Source organism: Leuciscus leuciscus (assembly GCF_965113295.1).
Source record: "Leuciscus leuciscus genome assembly, chromosome: 19".
NCBI lineage: Eukaryota > Metazoa > Chordata > Actinopteri > Cypriniformes > Leuciscidae > Leuciscus > Leuciscus leuciscus.
In genome coordinates, this window is record NC_138743.1 from 35,544,351 (window position 1) to 35,566,252 (window position 21,902).

Genomic DNA, 21,902 nt, shown 5'->3' on the forward strand with positions numbered 1-21,902 from the left:
ACCACACCTATGAATAATGAAGCTACTTCAGACCAACCCCTTTTAGATTTGCACCGGGCGCAAGAGTCATTTATCCCGCCGGTATAATAGCAACAGCGCCGGAGATCCGCCCACAAAGTTACTTGCGCTTTGCGCTTGACACTTGCGTTTCAGATCGTTAAAATAGGGCCCTACACTCAAAAAAAATTTGTCTAAAAATAAGATTTATGTATTTGAATTGCATAACAAATTTCCATGCATTTGGATTATGCATATAGTTTTAACATAAACCAATCAATAATCTGAATGTGATTCATATTTTTAAGTCATATCTAAATGAAACAGATAAGATTTATGTAATTGTATTAATAAACTGAATGTGATTTATATTTGTCAGTCGTATGTAAATGAAACAGGTAAGATTTATGTAATAGTACACAGAAAAACGCCCATGTTAAATTAACACTGCTCAGTGTTCATATGTGTGCACACTACAGAGGTAAAGCGGTCTTGAAGTTAATGAGATCATTAAGTGATGATTGAGCATTAATTATGAACACCTGCTGGTAACAAGCAGAATCACTGAAGGAAAGAGAAACACAAGAACTACAACTGACTTCAGCCACAGCCTTAGATGAAATCAACTGAAGAGAAAAGAAGACATTAAATCTGTGAAGATCTCAGCAGAGGAGGATTAAACAACTCCACAAACAGAATTACCAGCTTCACTTATTACTAACCAGACTGACTTTATTTCATTTCCGTTTTAATGAAATCAATAGTTGTATTTTAAAGTCACCATGATGGTGGTTAGCGTTTGCTTTAGTTGGGCTCTTGACCATTGACTCTTAAATATAACTTTTTTTCTGGCTGCTATAATTATGTGTTTATAAAACACATTTGTTGCAGCGAAAAAGCCAAGAGAAAAAGAGATCAGTTGATGTTCTGTGTTGTACGTCACACGCATCACACACATGACCAGCGTCGGCCAATAGTGAGCCTACGTGTGACGTACAACACAGACGCAATACACAGTTATTCTATGTGAAAAAACTCGAGGCCCAGAGAGAAGGAAATGAATAGTGGAATAAAGTAGTTATTTTTGTTTTTTTTGCACACAAAAAGTATTCTCGTCGCTTTATAAACTTAAGATTGAGCCACTGTAGTCACTTGGACTATATTAACAATCTCTTTAATTTTCTGGGCCAGCAAGTTATAGTGTCTTAGAAGCCTATGGAGGAGTGAGACAGCACTCAGATTTAATCAAAAATATCTTAATTTGTGTTCCGAAGATGAACGAAGGTCTTACGGGGTTGGAACAACATGAGGGTGAGTAATTACTGACAGAATTTTCATTTTTGGGTGAACTATCCCTTTAACCCTTACCTTATGTTTCTCAGTTCTTTCTTAGGCAAGTAAGAACAGGTAAGTGCACATACAGTAAAATAAAATGCAACCTATCACCGTTTATGTCACAATGGTAACGAAAGACAAGTTGGACAGCTTTCCTGAACAGGCAGGGATATGTGTCATTTACTGTCAGTTTAACACTGATTCACCACCCCAATTCAGAATTTCAGGAAGGCAACACCCATAAAACTAACTTTACTAGCACCAAGCTAAACATTGAACCAGTTAGTCGACTGCACCACTGGCACACACTTCTGAGGAGGCTTTGACACTGACATGGAGGCTGAAGTTAGAGTTTACCATCCAGAACATCTCCATGTATCCCAATCGTAATTAGTTATTATTGAAGTTAACAGCCATTGCATTTTTGAGTTAACTATTGGCAATATTTTAGAAAGGCCATATTTCCCACAACAGTAGCCTAAACAAAAGTGTTTACATGAACCCTAATAATCCGATTGTGGTTAAGCCTTTTAGAACAACAAGAGTCGGAAACAAAAGGGTCACATGTAGCCAACTCCATTGGCTTGAATTGGCAATTTGGTACGTAAGGGGTGGTTTAAACCTTTTTTAATCTGTTGGATAGGACATGTAAACACTGGATCGCATTGAAAACTGAAACTGGAAAGTTCTGTGCGTGTGCAATGGTGTACAGTAGAGATGGTATAAAGAGGTATGACCCACAGAACGAGCTGTTGTTGTTGAATATAGTGTTATTAAATGACTGTCGTGTCTGTTGTCCCACAGGTTTGCATGTTCCAACCACAGGAAACTCAGCACATTCGTGTGGTGAGCACATAAAAAACCAGATGTGAAGCTTGTGATATAAAAGCACACACATCACCCGATCACTTTATTCAGCGTTCATGTAAACACTACGTTCAGATTCATCAATCGGAATGATTTCCTTGCATTTGAAACAATGTCCATGTAAAGGTAACTAATGACTATTTGGCAATAACATGACCCAAGTACAAAGTGGAGTCAGCCAAAAAGCCATCTTGTTTTCAGATGTTGTTTTCCCTTGTGGACCGGTTCAGCTGTGCAGGGCTCAAACCAGCTATAGTCGCCATGGCAAATGTGCTTAACAAAGGCTGCTTAAGACCATCTGGACATCATACAAATGATGAACTGTTCAATAGAAGACTAGGAATTTGTTTTGATTTCATTGTGCTTTACAGTGGAAATTCGTTCAGAATGTAAAATCCAAATTCTTACCTCTTTCATTAGTTTTCCTGGCACAGACTTAAATATCTTCCCTGCAGAGAAAAACAAAACAAAATAATCAAGTGAATTAATTGAATTCAGAGTCCACTTTTCCTATGTTTAATAGACTTTTCAGTGTTTACAGTTTTTTGGCCTCTGTATATCCCCCTAATTAAAAGTATTACACTTAGGGACTCCCTCTGCAATCCCTAACAGATGCTGTCAAGTTGTTTCAGACTGGATAAGGAAAGCGTCTGGGATTGAAGTTAAAGTGATTGAGCTGAGTTTCTCACGGACAGGAATAAAAGAACCAAGAATCACTCTAGCCATCTGTGTGTTATATATCACTGTAAAAAAAAAACTGTGTTTGGCTAGCCCTCACTGCACAGATCCTGGAAGCACAACAGATGTTTCAAGTTCTTAAATATGAATGACTTATTAGGGCTGCAACAGTTTGGTCTGTACCGTAGTTTTAAGGCCACGATCCAGAATGATTTTGGTATCATTCTAAATTACTTTAAGCAAAGCCAAATAAAACAGGAATAGGAGGAGATAAACATACATACTTCAGTCTTCGAAAAGACTTTCCACTGGAAAGCTAAATAAAATAAAGGTCAAGCTGTACCCAAGGATGATGAAACTGTAGATTGTGTCAGACAGCAGCTCTGACATGGACACAAGCTTCTTTCAGGCTTCTCAAGAAAGTCAGTTTTGTTATAACCTTTAGTACACTGAAAACGCTTTGTTTCAGCATTTTCGCAATATTTACCCAATAGGGATGTATGTGGCCAAAGCTGAAAAGCTTATTCTGAAAGGCTCGGATAAAGGCTTCGAAATGAATAACAAATAATTATATATAAAAAAATAAAAAAATACAGTCACTCCTCGTGTTTGCTGGATAACAGATGAGCCAGGGGAAAACATGATAAACCACTAAAATCACTACGCAATAATGAGTGTGTGAAGTCAGTGAGTGTAAACTCTATTAATGAATTGAGCACCAAGCTGTGTTGCTCTCCATGTGTCTCAGAATGTGGCAGAATGTGGCAAGAGTAATATGAACTAAAATGCCACATAATACACATGGGGCCAGATTTACAGTACTAACAGCTTTCACCAGCGCAAACCCTCTTTTAGCATTAAAAAACTACACTCAGGATTTACTAAAGACACGCAGTGAAAAATGAGCTCTGAAAAGGCAGGCGTGGGCAGTTATTTATGAGGCCGACCTTATTTGCACATGTGTTTGTAGGAGTTTCCCTTTCAGACACAAAATTTATAAGAAGAGAGTAAAAAATAACAAATTATAAATATCGATGCTTGGGTTTAAAATAAAACAAGCGCAAAGTCTGGCGATATTTATAATTTGTTATTTTTTACTCTCTTCTTATAAATTAACAAATTTGTCAAAAAATGTATGGGGTCTTCTTCTTCTTCTTTTTTAAAGATATTTAAGGACAAAACAAAGCTACAAATTAACAAACAGATTTTGTGGACCATAATCTGGTAGTTTATGCAAAACTTTATCTCTTTCCGCTGGGAAACAGCCACACAGATGTTGTCTCAAACACTGTTTAACTCATGTTGTCTAAATGATTCATGGGCTCCCTGAAAATTCTCCAAACACATCCTTTCCCCCCACGGCTGACTGTTATCTAATACTGTAAGTCTACGACCCAACTTCACCAGCCTGGACAACTTTCAATGCAAAGCCATTTTGGTGCATGATTGTTGGTGCCAGATCCCCGGACCACCCGAGGATGATTAGGACCCAAAGGAAAACCCCATCACTGGCATAACGCCCAGGATTCTGACACCGCCTGCAAAAAAACAGTTGGCCAATTACGCTTACCCTGAAATAATGAATAACAATTTTGGGTAAGCTGATCTAGTTGTCTCTGTCGCTGCTTTGGTATTTCCTTTAACTCAACCAATTCTAGAGGCATAACACTAGGAATGACAATGCAGAACCACTGCAGTCTACTTACCGATACTGCCTCAAATTCCCATTTATTACATACAAATCGCTTAAGCTCCCTACGCAGAGCACAATTACAAACATTCTCCACAAACTGATCACACAAAAGTGTGTCTGCATTGAGTAATTAGGGGCATTTTTTTTTACTTTCTCCATTAAATCAAGTAATGCATGCAAGAACTCCTGCACTGTACGTTTAGGGGTACAACAGATCCCTTAAAGGAACAACTTTATACCTTATCTACTGCTAAAGAAAACCTTTGGTATTTATTTGATACGGTAGCTTAAGTAACGAGAAATAGAGCTTCAACAAGTTCAGACATTTCCCAAAAGCAGCAATGACTTTATGAATTACAAGACTGATACCATATTAATAACAGCTACAGTATTACATCAGATAATTCAGTGTAAATCCCCTGAGGAACAATTCCAATCATATTTGCAATGGGAGAGGAAGAATACTATGTCCCAAAAAATTGTAAATTTTTATTTACTCTTACGTTTTAATTAAGATTATTTTTCTTACTCCATTGGCAGATGATTTTGCTTGTTTTGTTTTGTTTTTCAGAAAACAAGAACAACTATTTTATTTTTATTTCTTTTTTTTTTTGCCATTTTACTTATCAATGTAAATGCATCTTGATTTAAGATTTTTTTTTATATTTGGACAGGAAACAAGACAAAAATACTAAGTAAGAAAAGCATTTTTCCAGTGTATAATTTTGCATTAACAAGATGTGTAATGACCTTCCTGTTGTTTTCTAAAGAAGAAAGCTTCCAATAATGGTATGCATGACTGAAAACATAATGTTCTTGCAAGATAGTAATTTTTACAGGATCCTCCCTTTCATCCAGAGACCGACATGTAAATCTCCCACCTAGTTTCCTCCCCTAAATGCTAAAAGTCCAGGGGCCTCATTAATCACCAGTGCATACACACAGATGTGTGCGAAATGAGTACGCAAGAACAGTTTCACACAAACTGTAGCATCTACCAACTTGAACTTACATGTAGGAATGTGTGTAAATATAAGCACAGCTGTGCTGCCGCGTGTTTCCTGGGTCCTTTAATTGTAAATACTCTATTACTAATCACATAGTTCAAGTGTTTTTTGTCCTACTCCAGTAGCAGATATTTCCAATTTGTGTGTTGTAACCTTTTTTTGGCAGCGGTTTTAATGTCAAACCCTTTCTTTGCTATTTCTGGCGGTGTTTTTTCCTCTGACCCAACAGAATTAACAGCAGCCGTTATTTTCTCCCAGGTACAATTTTTTATTTTGTTTATGTCTGAAGTGAGTGGCCCAAATAGCACTTTGTGGTTTTCTTCCACTTGGCTCACCAGCACGTCAATTTCTGTTTCTGAGAAGTTTCTCTTTTCCGCCCTCTTTGCCATGATTTTGGTGAATACATTCTCGTGATTTATAAAGGGAGGTGTTTGTGAGCGTATATGGTTCATTGGAGGCGTTTCTGAATGCAAATGACCATAAACGTGAACGAGCATGGTGCTTAAGAAAATGAGGGATTTATCAACAATGATTTCTTACTGGTGTGCGTAAGAACCACGTGCACATGTTTGATAAACATGGATTTATTTGTACTTAGACACATTCTAAATTTCATCCGTAGGTCTAAATATAGAACCTTTTCAACGCACTGTTGATAAACGAGGTCCCTGGGGCCTGATGTATAAATGTTGCGTACGCATACGTTTTTTATAAAAAATAAACTAGCCATAAATATGTGCGCACCGTACGCGCACACACACACACTCTTGAGTGAGCAAAGTAAACAGAATGATTTAAACTGCTTTACATCTGATAAACACATTTAGATTAAGTATACCACTCTCATTAAATGGAGTTAAGCACTGAAATTCCATGAAGCAATTATCCAGAAGTTAGGCTACAATATATATTTATTTGAATTTAAATATAAATATTTGTAGTGGATGCGCTGCTTTTACATTTATGCATTAGGCAGACACTTTTATCCAAAGCCACTTACATTGCATTTCATTGTACATTCTTATCAGCTTTTGCTTTCCGTGGGAATCGAACCCATGACCTTGGCATTGCAAGCGCCAACGCTCTACTGTTTGAGCTACAGGAAAGCACTTTTCCTGTGGAATGCACTTTTTGAACACTTTTCCTGTGGAATGCTGTGTTTTAATGTTTTATCTACAGCGATGATTGCTTGCCGCATGATAATTCCACTTTGAATTGTGTTCTAAACAGCAGAACTCGTGTTCTGAGAAAACATTTCCGTGCGAATAATGATCAGTGATGTGAACTTACTTCATCTAAGAGATATGGCTTAGCAACAGAGACAGAAAACCTCTGCTCACGCAGGTGCTGTTGGTGTCGTGCGCAGACAGACAGGAGCCTAATGGTAACCATTTTCGTGCTCTTCCCAATATAATGAAAAATACTATTGTATTTGAAGGACAGAATTTGAAGGAAACGGTAAGATCTGTGTGGTGGATTTGATTTGACACACTCAAACCAAATCCACACTCGCGAGCAGACCACAAAGCTCAACTCAGATAAACACTCCAGAGTAAGCATTTGTTACATCCTAGGATTTGTATAAAAGTGGGAGTGTTTTTTTTCTCTGCTTTCTTTGGGTGCGTTTACACGACAACGATATGCTTAAAACTGAGAAGTTTTTCCTTTGAGTTTTCTGCGCACAGACGACACCATCATCAAAACGATCCCCATTCACACGGATCCGCAAAAAAACGACTACAAACGCTGTATTCTGCTGCCAGGTGTCACGGTTGGTCGATCTGTTGTCTTACTCATGTCTTGTGTCTGTATATATGTGTGTGTGTGTCTCGTTTGCGCTGATTGTTTCATGTGGGCGTTACTGCATTCCATGATCTAGCCAGCCTACTTAATGCCTTGTCTTTCATCTTGTGTTTGTCAGAACGTTGTCGAAGCTTCCCGTGTTCGTGCCTGATCCTGTGTTCCTCGTGTTTCCCGTTTTCTCTGGATTCTGGATTCTTCTCTCACGATCTCACCATCTCAGTCCCATCGTCACCGCTCTCCTGCTGTCTGCTGCGTGCGATCAGTTGTCTACCACCTGATGTTCCACGGTTTCCTGAGCTTCTTCACTAGTGAACATTGATTCTCCTGAGTTTCATCCTGAGTGAACTTTGTTCTAATAAAGAGTCTTTTTACTTGCAGTTGCTTCCGCCTGTACTTATGTAACACCAGGCCATTAGATGGCGATGAAACACTACAGACTGAACACGTAATACGCATGTGCATGACGTCATCGTCCTCAGAGATTCGGGTATTTGTTGTTTACACAGGGACCATTTTCAAAAACTTGCACTTTGAAACCCATTTGCAAAAGTTTGCGTTTTCAGGCTCCCAAAACGCTGTTGTCGTGTAAACGTACGGCCAAAACGCATACAAAATGTTTACATTTTTAGTTTAAAACGGTGTCGTGTAAATAGCCCCTTTGTTCTGTTTGTTTTCTTTCTCTAAAACAAAGACTATCAGGTGGAGAGCAATCATTTGGTGATCTCACTGATGACTGCTATCCTGATTGGTCCACTGGAGGAGTTACAAGGCAGAGCTGAGATGTTTGGAGTGTGGAGAACTGGAGCAACAGTCCCTTCTGTTGACTTCCTTGTTGTAATATTCCAAAGAAATGATCTTTAGTCCTCTTGTAAGAGATTCTCTTTAACCCAAACATTTGAATCATTTTGTGTTAGTTAATTTGAAAGCTGTAGGGGGGTTGTCCTGGTTTTGGCCAGACAAGGAGATACATACACCATCTCCTTGTCTGGCCAAAAACAGGACCACCTCCCTACAGCTTTCAAAAGAAAATAAATTGTTTTTCTGTAATTGTTTTTAATTTCTTTTGTTAGTTTATGTAGATTGTTTTTGGTTAATCCTTCCGTTCTCGAGACATAATGCACAGCATGTGGAAACTTGGAGCAGTTATGCTACAACAGCAGTAGACCAAGTCAGGTTCACCTCTGTCAGCCAAGAACAGAAAGATGAGGCAGCAGTGTGCACAGGTTTGCCAAAAATGGAAACACTGGAAAAACAGCCTGGTCTGATGAATCTTAATGCAAACGCATTAATCCATGAACTGTACCTGCAGTGTGTGAACAGTCCAGGCTGGAAGTGGTGACGTAATGGTGTTAAGGGGAATGTGCCAATGTCTTGGTACACGTCAGGCTATTAACACCAATCAGTCATCACTTGAATGGGCAACACTATAATGTTAAGCCCAGGCCCAGTACTTGTGATGTATGCACATTTCAGGTCAGCCCGTGTACTTGAGCTAAATGCTCCATTTGTAGTGATTTCCCAGAATCCCACTGAATGGCCGGGACACGCTCTCAGCTCCTTAGCACAAACCCGAATGAGTAGATGCACATCATCTAGTTTTATATCCGTATGTCCGGTGGAGTGTCGCATGCAAATTCGACTCGCCAATTCGGCTTTTCTCAAAGTATCAGAGGTGTTTGGGGCTCTTAAGTGTGACCCCTAGTGTCCGTACATCCACACAACGTCTTGTTCCCTCCACCAGGGAACAGGGGTTACAACAGTAACCAAGATGTTTTAAGAGCAAAGCGAGGACTGTTTTCCTATTAAGTGCTCAGTAAGTGTATCGGTTCAAATTACTCACAGTTCAGTTTGTATCACGGTACTCACAATAAGAATTAGACTTCCCGCGATAATAACGATAAAGCCTAGCCTGGCTAACGTCAGACCTCGTCTCATTGAGACGTGGTCTGGGAACCACATGTTCATTTTCTCGTATTTGAGGCGTGGTTTACGAATGCCCAGAGCTGTTTATTGGGCGCTACGAATGTCTATCAAATGCGCCTGTACGTAGCTCATAGCCAGTCGTTTCAATTATACCAGATGATGTATGTAGAGCAACAGAAATTCGACGAGGAAGAAGACGATGGGTCAGAGATTTGTGTACACGATGGTGTTCAACTACTTAGAACACTATCTAAGGCTGCATCGAAAGGTAACTTCGCGTCTGCTGCCATGTTGGATCCATAGATATAAACAAACTGCTTCGGTGTGTCGCATAGACGTCGTCATCGTCCTGCTGCTCCCTCCCCGTTCTGTGATTGGTTCCCTCGCTGAGGCAAAAATCTGGTCCATGGAATCCAGGCTGCCTAGCAGCGTGAATAAAATCGCTCTGCGTGCAAGGCAGCATGGGGAAACCCAGGCTAGATAAAGCCTAGTTGATGACGTATTTCTGTTTTGACCCATTCGCAGCTCACGTGCAGAGCGAAATCAACTATGGCGGAAGGTGTACGTGAAGCGTGTGAGGGGGAGTTTGTCGCTAAACGAGGAACAACCTCTACAATCTAGAACTGGTAAAGCGCACTGTTTCAGTTCATCCTAATGAATGCACAGTGTATCTGACACACAGTAAACACCAGTGTGAGGCGCCCGACTCGCTGCCGGTTTACTAAGAGTGCTCAGTGTTTCTCACATTGAACAGAATTGATGCTCTACATGTAAACAATATAATTAGTTGTATTTTCCTGTAAAAAATAATGGAGTTCATTTAGAATTATTCAACCTTTATGAGCAAGCAGAAACTAATGCGCAAACGCATAAGTGATTAATATTCATGAACCCAGCTCATCAATCCTTAGTGCGGTTTATATTGTTATTAGTAATAGAATTTGTAGTAGGTATTATTATCTTATCAGTATTATTGTTCGTTTTTTTTACATTTCAAACTTGTAATTGATTTGAATTATTATTGTCTGATGTTTTTCAGTACAGTTGCACTATTTAAACATTATCTGCACTTTTACAGAAGAAATGTATATCTGCAACTTTTCCATTTCTGCAAGGGCTGGTGTTTGGATGTTTACAGTTTGTTTTATTCTTTTATGTATATTAGGAGCCTATTTGATGATGGGTATGTTTTACTTTAGATCAGTGTTCGTGTTTCCGAGGCTCTCAAGACTACATGCAGCTATCACTTGTAGCCAAAAACAGTGGTGAATGGTACCATATTTATATCGTCATTGATATCGTTATCGCAATAAATACCAGAAAATACCGTGATATAGTTTTAAGTCCATATCGGCCATCCCTAGTGAGGATTTTTTCAATTTATTATATTAGTAAAAATATACTTTTCAATTATAATTGTGTGACATGCCCAAATCAGTCAATTTAAATGTGAATGAATTCTAGTAAAGCACAGAGGCAGCTGACCTAAAACGGCATACAAGGGTGCAGATGTTCTGCAAAGCTCGAAATAACGAACATTTTGGTCGCATATGCTCCCGAAATTTTATCTGTGCAACCTCAGAATATATTTGGTAGTATCTGTGCAAATAATAATTGAGGTGCGTCCTGTTTTAATTTCTGAACAAAACGTTGGCAGTATTTGGCTGCAGTGAGCTGATACAGTGACCGGTCCACCATTTTATCACATAACCAATTCAAACTTCCTCTTTACGTTCTTAACTTTAAAGCAGATTTTAGATTGGTTAATATTAGCCGTCAATCACTCCCTTTCACTGCGCTCCGTTGTCACGTGACAGGGAGCTAACTAGTGTGCAAAATGTAAAGAGCTGAAGAGTCGAGAGAGGATGAAAAGAACACAGAGATTTCTTTTGTAAGCCGTACATCCACCATCCATCCAATGCACTGTGTTCACTGTAAAGCCTTTGGGACTGAGGTTGCAAAACATCCATCCACCCGCCACCACCCACCTGAACCTATGATTTTCTCAGATTTAGATATCCGCACCCAACTGCCGCATTACAATTATTCTAATTCTCAGTGTTACACGTGATGATATGGTATGATATGGTATGGAAATGGAAAAGGAATGGAAATTGTTTTATTTGAAACAGGGACAATGCCCAAATAAACATTAAACTTGTTAAACAAGAGAATATGTCTTGGGCCAGGTTATAGCAACAATTGCTAATTTCCACCTGTAGTCCCTGGGCAGGTATGACAATTTTTATTTTTATTTATTTTTTTTACGATTTTAAAATAGAAATTTCACAGGATTATGGATAAAGTGATGTCCATTGTAATTACAAACAAACAGGTTTGCAAAAAAACAGAAACAGGGAGGCCATCAGCCCATTTACTCTCTGTCTCCTCCCTCTCCAGCAACCACACTTAAACAGTTCAGTAGCATCTTAGGCAAATTAGAGCAGCGTTTCCCAACCGGGGTGCCTTCTGGCGAGAGCAGGGGTGCCGTGTAAAAACTCCATCTCAATTTTTTTACTATCAATCTCGGATCGTCGGAAGTCTCTAATAACAACAAATAATGCGCACAAATTTATAATAAAAATGCGAATCATAAGTTTTCGGCGTTGAATTGCGGAGGTTGCGCTTGCGCGTGATTTTATTCCCGTGTCTCATTCCCAGTGTCCACATAAAGCTGCCTATTTTCATTGTTGTGCTTACGGTCAAATACACGAAAACTTTGTCACAACGTCCGTCTTGCCGCGTATTCACATAAACACATCGGTTATGTCCGTGCTGCTGTCAACGCCAACGGTAACGCGTGCGATTAATGTTTTTCAGTTTAACGCGTTAAAAATATTTAACACAATTAAAGCAGCATCCGGGTTTTTTTCTGTCATCCTTTGGCTAGCCTTACATTATATAATCACGTTCTTCTTCATGCAAATGCTTTTAAACCATGCAAGCGATCAAATACAAAAGAGAATGCGCTGTCTGTGATGCTGACACACACGACACACACGACGCACAGAACGATGCGCGCCAGAATCGACTTCTCTTTCACGCTTTTGCTTTGAGTATCCTCATGAGAGCAGTCTTAAATTAGTTAAATAAAGTCTTAAATGAACGTTAAGGGTTGTGAGAAAATGGGACGCGTGTGGGATCCACATGTGTAGAAGTGACATCAGAATCAAATAACACTTCATTCATAAAAAGATGCCATTAAACAATTATTTGAAATATAGGCCTACTGTCTTTATGTTGTTTCTACATTAATTTGGATATTAACTGTGAAATTATTACATAAAATATATTAAAAACAAGCTATCTTGTGCAATTATAACAAAATTATCCCAATATAAAACACAAATACACTGAGTGAGCAAACATTTAGGTGAGATTTGCAATGGTAATTGAGCAATGTTTATATATGAATAAAAGCCTCAATTAAATATGTCATCATGTAAAGTGATCTCTTCAGAAGAAATTAATGATTTCCTAGACTTTAAATGGATGGACAATTTTGTTTTTGATAATATTAAAAATATCTATATGACAGTAGGCCTATACGGCAGTTCTTCCCTGTGGTATTGAAAATTGATACATTTCAAGGTATAGTATCGTGACAACACTAGTGTAGGGTGCCACACATTTAAAAAAAAAATTCAAAGGGTGCCTTGACTGAAAAAAGGTTGGGAAACACTGCATTAGAGTACAATCCAACTCTAGACACTCATTCACACACGCGCACACACACACACAGATATATTATCTCAAAGATGTGTGCAAACTTACTTAACAACCAACTCTTTGTTAGGCATGAGAAAGTGTGAGAATCTGTACATAAGATATGTTCTGTGGGAAGGGTATTACACTGCCTCATGGCCACACGTGAGAAGGAGGAACTCCCAAATTGGGTTTTACGTTGTGGGAAGCTACACTCCCCCTTGTGACACTTCTAGTTGTTCTGTTCACACTGTTTTTTCGGAGCAGAGTGTTACAAACTTTTTCAGAGGGGAAGCAGTAGCACTATATATGATTTTATGTAGAAAAGACACATTTGAGTGTTTTATTAGATTATCAAGACTAAGTATATCATATTTGACGAGTATTTGACAGTGATGGTAATGACGTGTTTTTTTGTCATGGATCTTGAGACAGTTTTTATACAAAGATTCTAAAGGTACAACAATACTACTCATGTTTTAAAGAGAGAAACCCGTATTTTAGAGCGTAAATGGAAACAAACTAATTTAGAGGTCTTTAGAATCGCGTGGAAAGACAGTATGTCACGTTATAAAAAGGCCCTAAAAGCGGCCAGGGCTGAGCACCTCCGCAAACTAATAGAAAACAACCAAAACAATCCAAGGTTTTTATTTAACACCGTGGCTAGACTAACAAATAAACAGACGTCACCCGAACAAAATATCCCGTTACAGTTCAGTAGTAATGATTTCATGAACTTCTTCACTGAGAAAATAGAAAGCATCAGAACCACAATTGTAAACGTTCAATCTTCAATCACGCCTTATAATTCAGCTTCAATTATCACCCCGCAAGAACAATTACAGTGCTTTACAACTATAGAACAAAAAGAGTTAAATAAACGTATCACTTCATCTAAAACAACAACATGTTTATTAGATCCTATACCAACTTAACTACTGAAAGAAGTGTTACCTGTAGTGGAAGAGCCTCTCCTCAATATTATTAACTCGTCTTTATCTTTAGGTCATGTTCCAAGAACATTTAAACTGGCAGTTATAAAACCTCTCATTAAGAAACCACAATTAGATCATAATAACCTAGCAAATTATAGACCCATTTCAAATCTTCCATTTATGTCTAAAATATTAGAAAAAGTGGTGTCCGCTCAACTGGGCTCTTTCTTGCAACAAAATGATATCTATGAAAAGTTTCAGTCTGGATTCAGACCGCATCATAGCACTGAAACCGCACTCGTTAAAATCACAAATGATTTACTTTTAGCTTCTGACCAAGGCTGTATCTCAATACTAGTTTTACTTGATCTTAGTGCTGCGTTCGATACTATAGATCACACATTACTCTTAAATCGACTACAAAATTATACTGGTGTTCAAGGACAAGCATTAAGCTGGTTCAAATCATACCTATCTGACCGCTACCATTTTGTCTATTTAAATTGAGAAAAATCTATCATAACTCCAGTAAACTATGGAGTGCCGCAGGGATCTGTATTAGGCCCTCTGTTATTCTCAATATATATGATGCCACTTGGAAATATTATAAGGAAACATGGAATTAGTTTCCATTGTTATGCTGATGACACTCAAATATATATTTCATCACGGCCGGATGAAAACGCTAAATTTTTAGTTTAAAGTGTGTTAAAGATATAAAAGATTGGATGACGCGTAATTTTCTTTTATTAAATCCAGACAAGACAGAGGTAATACTTATCGGTTCAAAAAACCGCCCACAAAACCTCGCACAATACAACTTTAACATCATAGGATGTCCTGTTACTTTATCCTCTACAGTAAAAGACCTGGGTGTTATACTCGATTGCAACCTGTCTTTTGATAATCATATTTCATATGTTATAAAAACAGCCTTTTTCCACCTTAGAAACATTGCTAAGCTACGTAATATGCTATCAGTTTCTGATGCAGAAAAGTTAGTTCATGCATTCATGACCTCGAGACTAGATTACTGTAATGCTTTATTAGCTGGTTGTCCTGCATCCTCAATAAACAAGCTACAGTTAGTCCAAAATGCCGCCGCTAGAGTTCTTACGAGATCAAGAAAATATGATCATATAACACCGATTTTATCATCACTGCATTGGTAACCTATAAAGTTCTGTATTAATTACAAGGTATTGCTACTGACTTATAAAGCCCTAAACGGCTTAGATCCAGTCTATTTAACGGATCTTCTATCGCCCTATAATCCATCGCGCTCTTTAAGATCACTAAATTCAAGGCTTTTGGTCATACCTAGGATATCCAGAACCACCAAAGGAGGGAGAGCATTTTCACATTTGGCTCCAAAACTCTGGAATAGTCTTCCTGATACTGTTCGTTGCTCAGACTCGCTCTCCCAGTTTAAAACTAGATTAAAGTCGCATCTCTTCAGCAGGCATTCATATCATATTTTTTATCTTACAGTTCAAACTACAATCCGGCCTCTAGCTCATAAATGCCAGAGGAGAACTGGCCCCCGACTGAGCCTGGGTTCTCCCAATGTTTTTTTTTTCTCCATTAGGTCACCTGATGGAGTTTTAGGACACCATTAGCTCACTTGATGGAGTTTTTCGGTTCCTTGCCACTGTTGCCTTTGGCTTGCTCAGTTGGGGATATTTAATTTTATTTTATCAATCAATAAATTCTACTAGAAACAAACCTTGTTGTATTATTTTAATGTAATACTGTGAAGCTGCTTTGATACAATCTGTATTGTGAAAAGCGCTATACAAATATACTTGACTTAAAGGTTTTATGACTGTTTTACATGCCTGAGACCAGGATGTAATGCAGTACAAAAGGTGGGGGATGATCATTGCATTTAAATAAGTATTGGATGCTTCAGTGGTGAGAGAGTTTCTTATGTATCTAAAATTTACTAAATAAAATTTCAATTTGTTGCACAATTTTTTAACATGACCTTTAAAGCTAAGTGTCGAATCTAGAGTTACCCCCAAATATTTTAATGTATCTACATGTTTTATATGTTGGCCATTTACAAAAATTTCCGGATAAGTTTTAAGTATAGACCGGTTTGTAAAGAACATAGTTACAGTTTTTTCAACATTTAATGTGAGGAATGAGTCATGTAACCAGTCACTGACCTTGCTCATGACACTTGATAATTTTTTGGCTACGTCTGTTGCACTTCTCCCATGGGTATATAATACTGTGTCATCAGCATACATAACAATATTTATGCCCTTGCAGACCGAAGGCAGGTCATTAATATATAAGTAAAACAGCAGTGGCCCTAGAATTGACCCCTGTGGTACTCCCACAGTAGAGACAAGAGACGTAGACATTGTGCCATTTATTTGCACACATTGTTTTAAATTTATCAAGTAGGATTTTATCCAATTTTGGACATTTGTGGAGATATCGTATTTGGCCAGTTTGTGTATCAGTACCTCATGGTTAACTGTATCAAAGGCTTTGCGTAAATCTAAGAAGACTGCTCCCACCACTCCTCCTTGATCTAAGCAAGTTTTAATCTCCTCAAGGAAGTAGCAGCATGCAGTTTCAGTGGAATGTTTTTTCCTGAAACCAAATTGCATAGGATGGAAAAAGGACGTAAGAGTCCAGATGTGCTATTAGTTGTTCTGCCACAACGTTTTCGATAACCTTTGATGCAGCTGGGAGAATACTGATGGGTCGGTAGTTAGAGACCACTTGAGTATCCCCAGATTTATACACGGGGTGACAATGGCAGGCTTAAGTACACTGGGAAAAATATTTTCGTTAAAAGACTTGTTTATAATCATCACTAGAGGTATCATAATAGATGTCTTGTGTTGTTTAAGAAAAGCTGTATCACAACCATATATATCTTTAGCTTTACTATTAGATAGAAGTGAAATTACATTTTCAACTTTCCCTGTGTTGATTAAGGAAAACTTGAAAGCAGAATCATCACAGGTTATTTTTGGTAAACTTAGACTCAATTCTCGTACCGAATTTATAAAATAATCATTCAAACATTCCCAAATAATCTGGTCATCATCCTGGATACAGCCATCCACCATGAGTTTTAAATGTTTATTTGCTGATTTTTCCCTTCCAAGTAATTTGTCAATGCTCTTCCATAACTTTTTAGAGTTTCCTTTTGCCTGACTAATAACATTGAGGAAGAAATTTGCTCGAGCCTTTCTAAGTTGTTGTGTGACTTTATTTCTTAAACTTTTAAAAATCAGATGATCAGTATTTAATTTTGATTTTAAAACTTTTTCAAAGAAGCATACCTTTTTTTCATTAATTCCCAGAGATTTGTGTTAAACCAGGGTAGATTATATTTTTTATTTGTTTTCTTGCCCCTTTTCCTGGTGTATTTTAATATAATGCCTTTAATGGTCGACATTAAATCAGCACAGGCTGGCTCACAGGGCATACTACCAATGGTGTCATGCCAGTTTATTTGCTTTATTTCATTTTCAATGAAGGCCATGTCCTTTGGAGCGATAAAAGGCATGGATTTCCCCTTCATTGAGTTCTGATTTTTAAAGCGTGTTTTTGACAATTTTCTGGAGACCAGAGTAAGATTATGATCTGATAACCCAGTGATGAGGTTATAAATCTTTCTAATTCTGTCTGGTTTATTTGTGAAAATTAAGTCTAAAAGCGTTTGTGAAGACTTTGTTATTCTTGTGGGCTTATGGATCATCTGCGTCATCTGAAAAGTTTCGGCTTTTTCCTACGTGTTTTATGTTACCAGTTTAAGTTAAAATCACCCATAAGAATTTCCATATTGTTTAAGTATAACATTTAGACAATCCTAAAATTAATGTGTGGCAGTAGGAGGGCGGTAGACTGCAAAGGACAGCAAAATACATTTGGGGGGATAGTGTAAGTTTTCCCCCACGCATTCCAAATTATTTTCCGGAAAGACTATTTGCTGACTTTGAATGCTGTCTTTCACATATATCAGGACTCCACCCCCTTTCCCTTTCCTTCTGTCCCGTCTATACACATTATACCCTGGAATATTAAAAACAGATAAAGGGGTTATTGGGGTTAAACAAGTCTCTGTGAGGCACAAGCAATCGATGTTTGAGTCCGTCAGTAAATGTTCAAGTTGTTCGGTCTTTGAGATAATGCTACGTATATTCAGATGTCCACCAAAAATGCCTTTCGGCTTCGTTTTTGCGTCCCACAACACGCTCGCATGGTGATGATATATTACACTAAAGTAGGCTTCTTTTAAATCAACATTTATTTAAAGTAAAAGTTCTTGTTTGACAAAATTACATTTCCTTAATAGCCTAAACACTGGCTTCACCCCTTCCAACTTAAATTTTCACTGTTTCCGTCACTGCAACCTCCCGAACACACATATTAAATACGTTCAGCCCAAGAAAAGGCTGGATATGTTTATTTTTATTTGTTTGTCATATAGACCTATACAGCGCTTAACAGCCGTTACATATCACATACTCAGAACTTGATTCATCCTGGTTAACTACTTCACTAAAACCCTCCCACACTGTAATTCTCTTTCTTTCCTTCCTTTTATTTTGTTTTTAATTCTCTTTTTTTTTTTTTTTTATTCTCTTGGATCTGCTTTGCTTCCATTGCTACTTATTCAAGTGGAGCCCGCAACTGCGTAGCTTAATGCGAGTCTGCAAATTATTGCCTGACAAAAAAAAACAGAATATTTTCTGTTTAAGGAATAGTTCACTTAAAAATTACAATTATGTCATTATTTACTGGCCCGTTGTTTCAAACCTGTATGATTTTCTTTCTTCTGCTGAACACAAAGGAAGATATTTTGAAGAATGTCGGTAACCAAACAGTTGATGGACCCCATTGACTTCCATAGTAGGAAAAAAAAAAAAACTATGGAAGTCAATGGGGCCTATTAACTGTTTGGTTAACAACTTGAGGGTGATTTTTAAATTCATTTAAGTGAACTATTACTTTAAGCTTGTGTATATTTTCAGTGAAGGATGTTAAGTTATTAAGCAATTTCTCATGTATAGGTTTTTTTCTTTGCGTTTTATATAATGACCACTAGAGTTGTAGTGTAGTTAAGCAGATTATGTGGATTAAGGAAGGTTCAGCCTACCTAGGTTGACATCTAGCGCTTTATCATTGAACTGCGTCTCAATGCTGTGGGGAGAAAGGAAATCTGCCAACAGCTGGCTGTTACTCAGTTCAGGGTGATGCAGCAGTTTCTGGAGAAAACACACAGAAAAAAATGTTTTACATTAAATTACATTACATCAAATTAACACACTTGAGGGCTTTTCACACTTGAAATAGTTAACCCTGGCATTGTGCATCCTTATATTATACTATTGACTGTACTATCAATGTTTTTTTTCTGAATGAATCTTTCGGACTGTAAACATAAGAACAAAACGGTCTCTTCTTCATTCCAATTGACGTTTTTTTCCGCTGCCATTTGACATTTTTCTCATCAAATGCTGTAATGACTTTTTATACAACATGGAGTGTTTCTGTGACTGTACAAATCACATGAATATGAGGCACACGATTGGTTGTCTTTTGCTAGCATCTAGCCTTAACATTCTAACACTGCATAGATTCACACTTCACACGTTTGGCATCGCAATGCAGGGTTAACACTGTAAAAGTCATACTCCTGGGTAAAAAGCAGTACTAACCCCACATCTAAATTACAAGTATGAAATGGTAATTTACCCGGGGTAAAAATCGGGTTTTAGTATGACGATAACCTGGGGTTAAACGCAGTGTGAAAAGCCCTTTGGAAAATTCTTGTGTCTATCTCTGTGTAAATATTGTAGATCACCTTTTCTTTTCACATATTCCCCCGTTTCACAGACAAAGTTTAAGCTTAGTCCCAGACTAAAATCTGTTTGAGCTGTTTTAACTGAAAGCAGCTTGCACTGGCATATCTTAAAATATGTCACTGCCATTGTTTTGTTTTAAGATGCACATCAGTAATGTTTTTTCTAAGGCATATTTATTAAAGATGCTTAAATGTCCTAATTGAACTAAGGCCTAATCCTGGCTTAATCTAAGCCCTGTTTGTGAAACCAGGCCATTAAGTAAATTGTTAATATTTTTCTACCTTGTTTAATATCCATTTAGCATTTAACTAGTTGTAATGTTATAACTCACACTGCTAGAGACTCTGAGCTTGTAATTTACTTTTATAAATTTAGAAGTACTGATTTTACTGATGTAACCTTATAGCAGACGAATGATGTTTATACTTTGTTAATAAGATGAATCAAGTGTACAAGGTCATGTAAATTACCTGTAAATATTCCTCAAATTCACCTCGTTTGGAGGACAAGAATTCATAATTCTTTGGTCCAATGATTCTTTTGGAAGGAAGTTGAGCATCCTGGAATGGGCCTGTAATACAAAATCAAACTAGATAAATAAACCACAGACATGTAGGCTCAGTCATGAAAAGAGAGACAATAATTAACTTTACCATGAAACTCTGTGAGTTTAGATTCAAGCACGTAAAACTCCACATATCTTCTGTACACAGACCAGCTCTCGGTCTCATGCCCCACTGCAAAACAAACAAGAGCTTTCACAAAGTGGCCCTGTTCTCACAGGACATTGACGGATAAAAAAATGTTTATTTATTTAGTCTAAATGTAGTTTTGAAACTCACCATTCTTCCTGTCGTGGCGTTCCACGTCGATGCAGAAGACTGGGTTGCGCTCTTTCTTAACCTCGTCCTCAGAAAAATCCACATAAGGGATTGAGATGGTCCAAGCGGAGAGGTTGCGGGATGATCCTGGAGTTCCAACCCCCTCCACAGGCATTGGAGAGTCGTCCTCAAACACCATCACTGCCTCCTCCACCTCACCACACAGAACAGCAAATGTTCAGCCAGCCATTTCAATTATTTTTAGCACCAAAATAGATTCCAATGCCAATTAAAAAACGAATGCGTGTTTGTGTGCACGCTCTGTAAAAGTTTATTTTTACAATATGTTTTTAAAGCATTGAGTATAAAAGCAAATGCTGAATTTGAGAAATCAATGGCAAATCAAAATGGTTTAAGGTTGTCAAAATCCACTTCATTCCATTCAAAACATTATAAAAGCAGACTAACATGCTAAATGCAAACGCTTGAATATAATATTTACTTATAATTAGCATTAATAATGAACTTATTTAAAGGGGCCATGGCATGGATTTTTTAAAAAATATATTTATCCAAAGATAGACCTTTGGATAAATACACTGAATTAATAATAAATTGTAAATATGTTTGTGTTCAGCATTTTCTAGTTTATTTTAAGTCGTAAAGTGAGCAGGATATATATAAAAATGCCATCCCTCCCCTACAGCGCCCCACAGGTTTCCAATGTAAATATGTGGTAAAAAATGGAACCGCATCGGGCTGTCAGAGAGCCATTGGGGCAGATTACAAACTGCCCCTTTTATTTGTACGTTTACCTCATGTAAACCACACCCCAGATTAAGACGATATCAGTCCACTTGAGCTATGTGTCTGCATCAGGTCAGTAAGTTGGCAAGTCTGTTCTTCCTATGTGAAGTAGCGTATCAAAATGTAAGTATAAATTCTTTCATTTAAACATGGTCATATGAATAGCCTTTATATACAGTCGGTCTGTTGTGTTTGTTTTATGTTTGTTCCCTTATCAGTCGGTCACTCTCGACGAACGTCGTGACCGACGGATAGGAATCTCGCTAGAGAGCCCAATCTACTTTGAGTGAAACTAAACGAGCCAATGCACATTGGCGTGCAATCATTTGCATCAGCTGTTCAGCCACGCAGCGCGGGTATTTAATGAGCAGCAGGTGCGACTGCACTTCAGTTTTTTGTTGAGGAGCAGAGTGTTTCGATGCTGTTTAATCTACTGAGTGATCAAACAACGAGCAAGCTCTTCAGGAGGATCTCTCGTGTCTGGTGCGGGCGAT

At 37.9% G+C, this 21,902-nt stretch overlaps 1 protein-coding gene and 1 long non-coding RNA gene across 5 annotated transcripts in view; both read right to left on the reverse strand.

Annotated features, from left to right (window-relative positions):
• The window catches only part of snx14 (sorting nexin 14), a 62,654-nt gene that overhangs the window by 13,031 nt on the left and 27,721 nt on the right, over nt 1-21,902 (reverse strand). For all 4 annotated transcript variants that reach the window (XM_082147894.1, XM_082147893.1, XM_082147892.1 and 1 more), the window contains 5 exons: nt 20,623-20,815; nt 20,434-20,517; nt 20,251-20,351; nt 19,072-19,180; nt 2,608-2,648 (listed from right to left, as the gene is read on the reverse strand). In XM_082147894.1, coding sequence (XP_082004020.1) covers nt 2,608-2,648; nt 19,072-19,180; nt 20,251-20,351; nt 20,434-20,517; nt 20,623-20,815 — 528 coding nt within the window. The remainder of the gene's footprint in view (nt 1-2,607; nt 2,649-19,071; nt 19,181-20,250; nt 20,352-20,433; nt 20,518-20,622; nt 20,816-21,902) is intronic.
• Nucleotides 5,158-13,422, reverse strand: LOC309482576. Its single transcript, XR_014200312.1, has 3 exons — nt 12,312-13,422; nt 9,791-12,081; nt 5,158-9,284 (listed from the first exon to the last, which is right to left on the reverse strand). It is a non-coding gene; the product is annotated as an uncharacterized lncRNA (long non-coding RNA).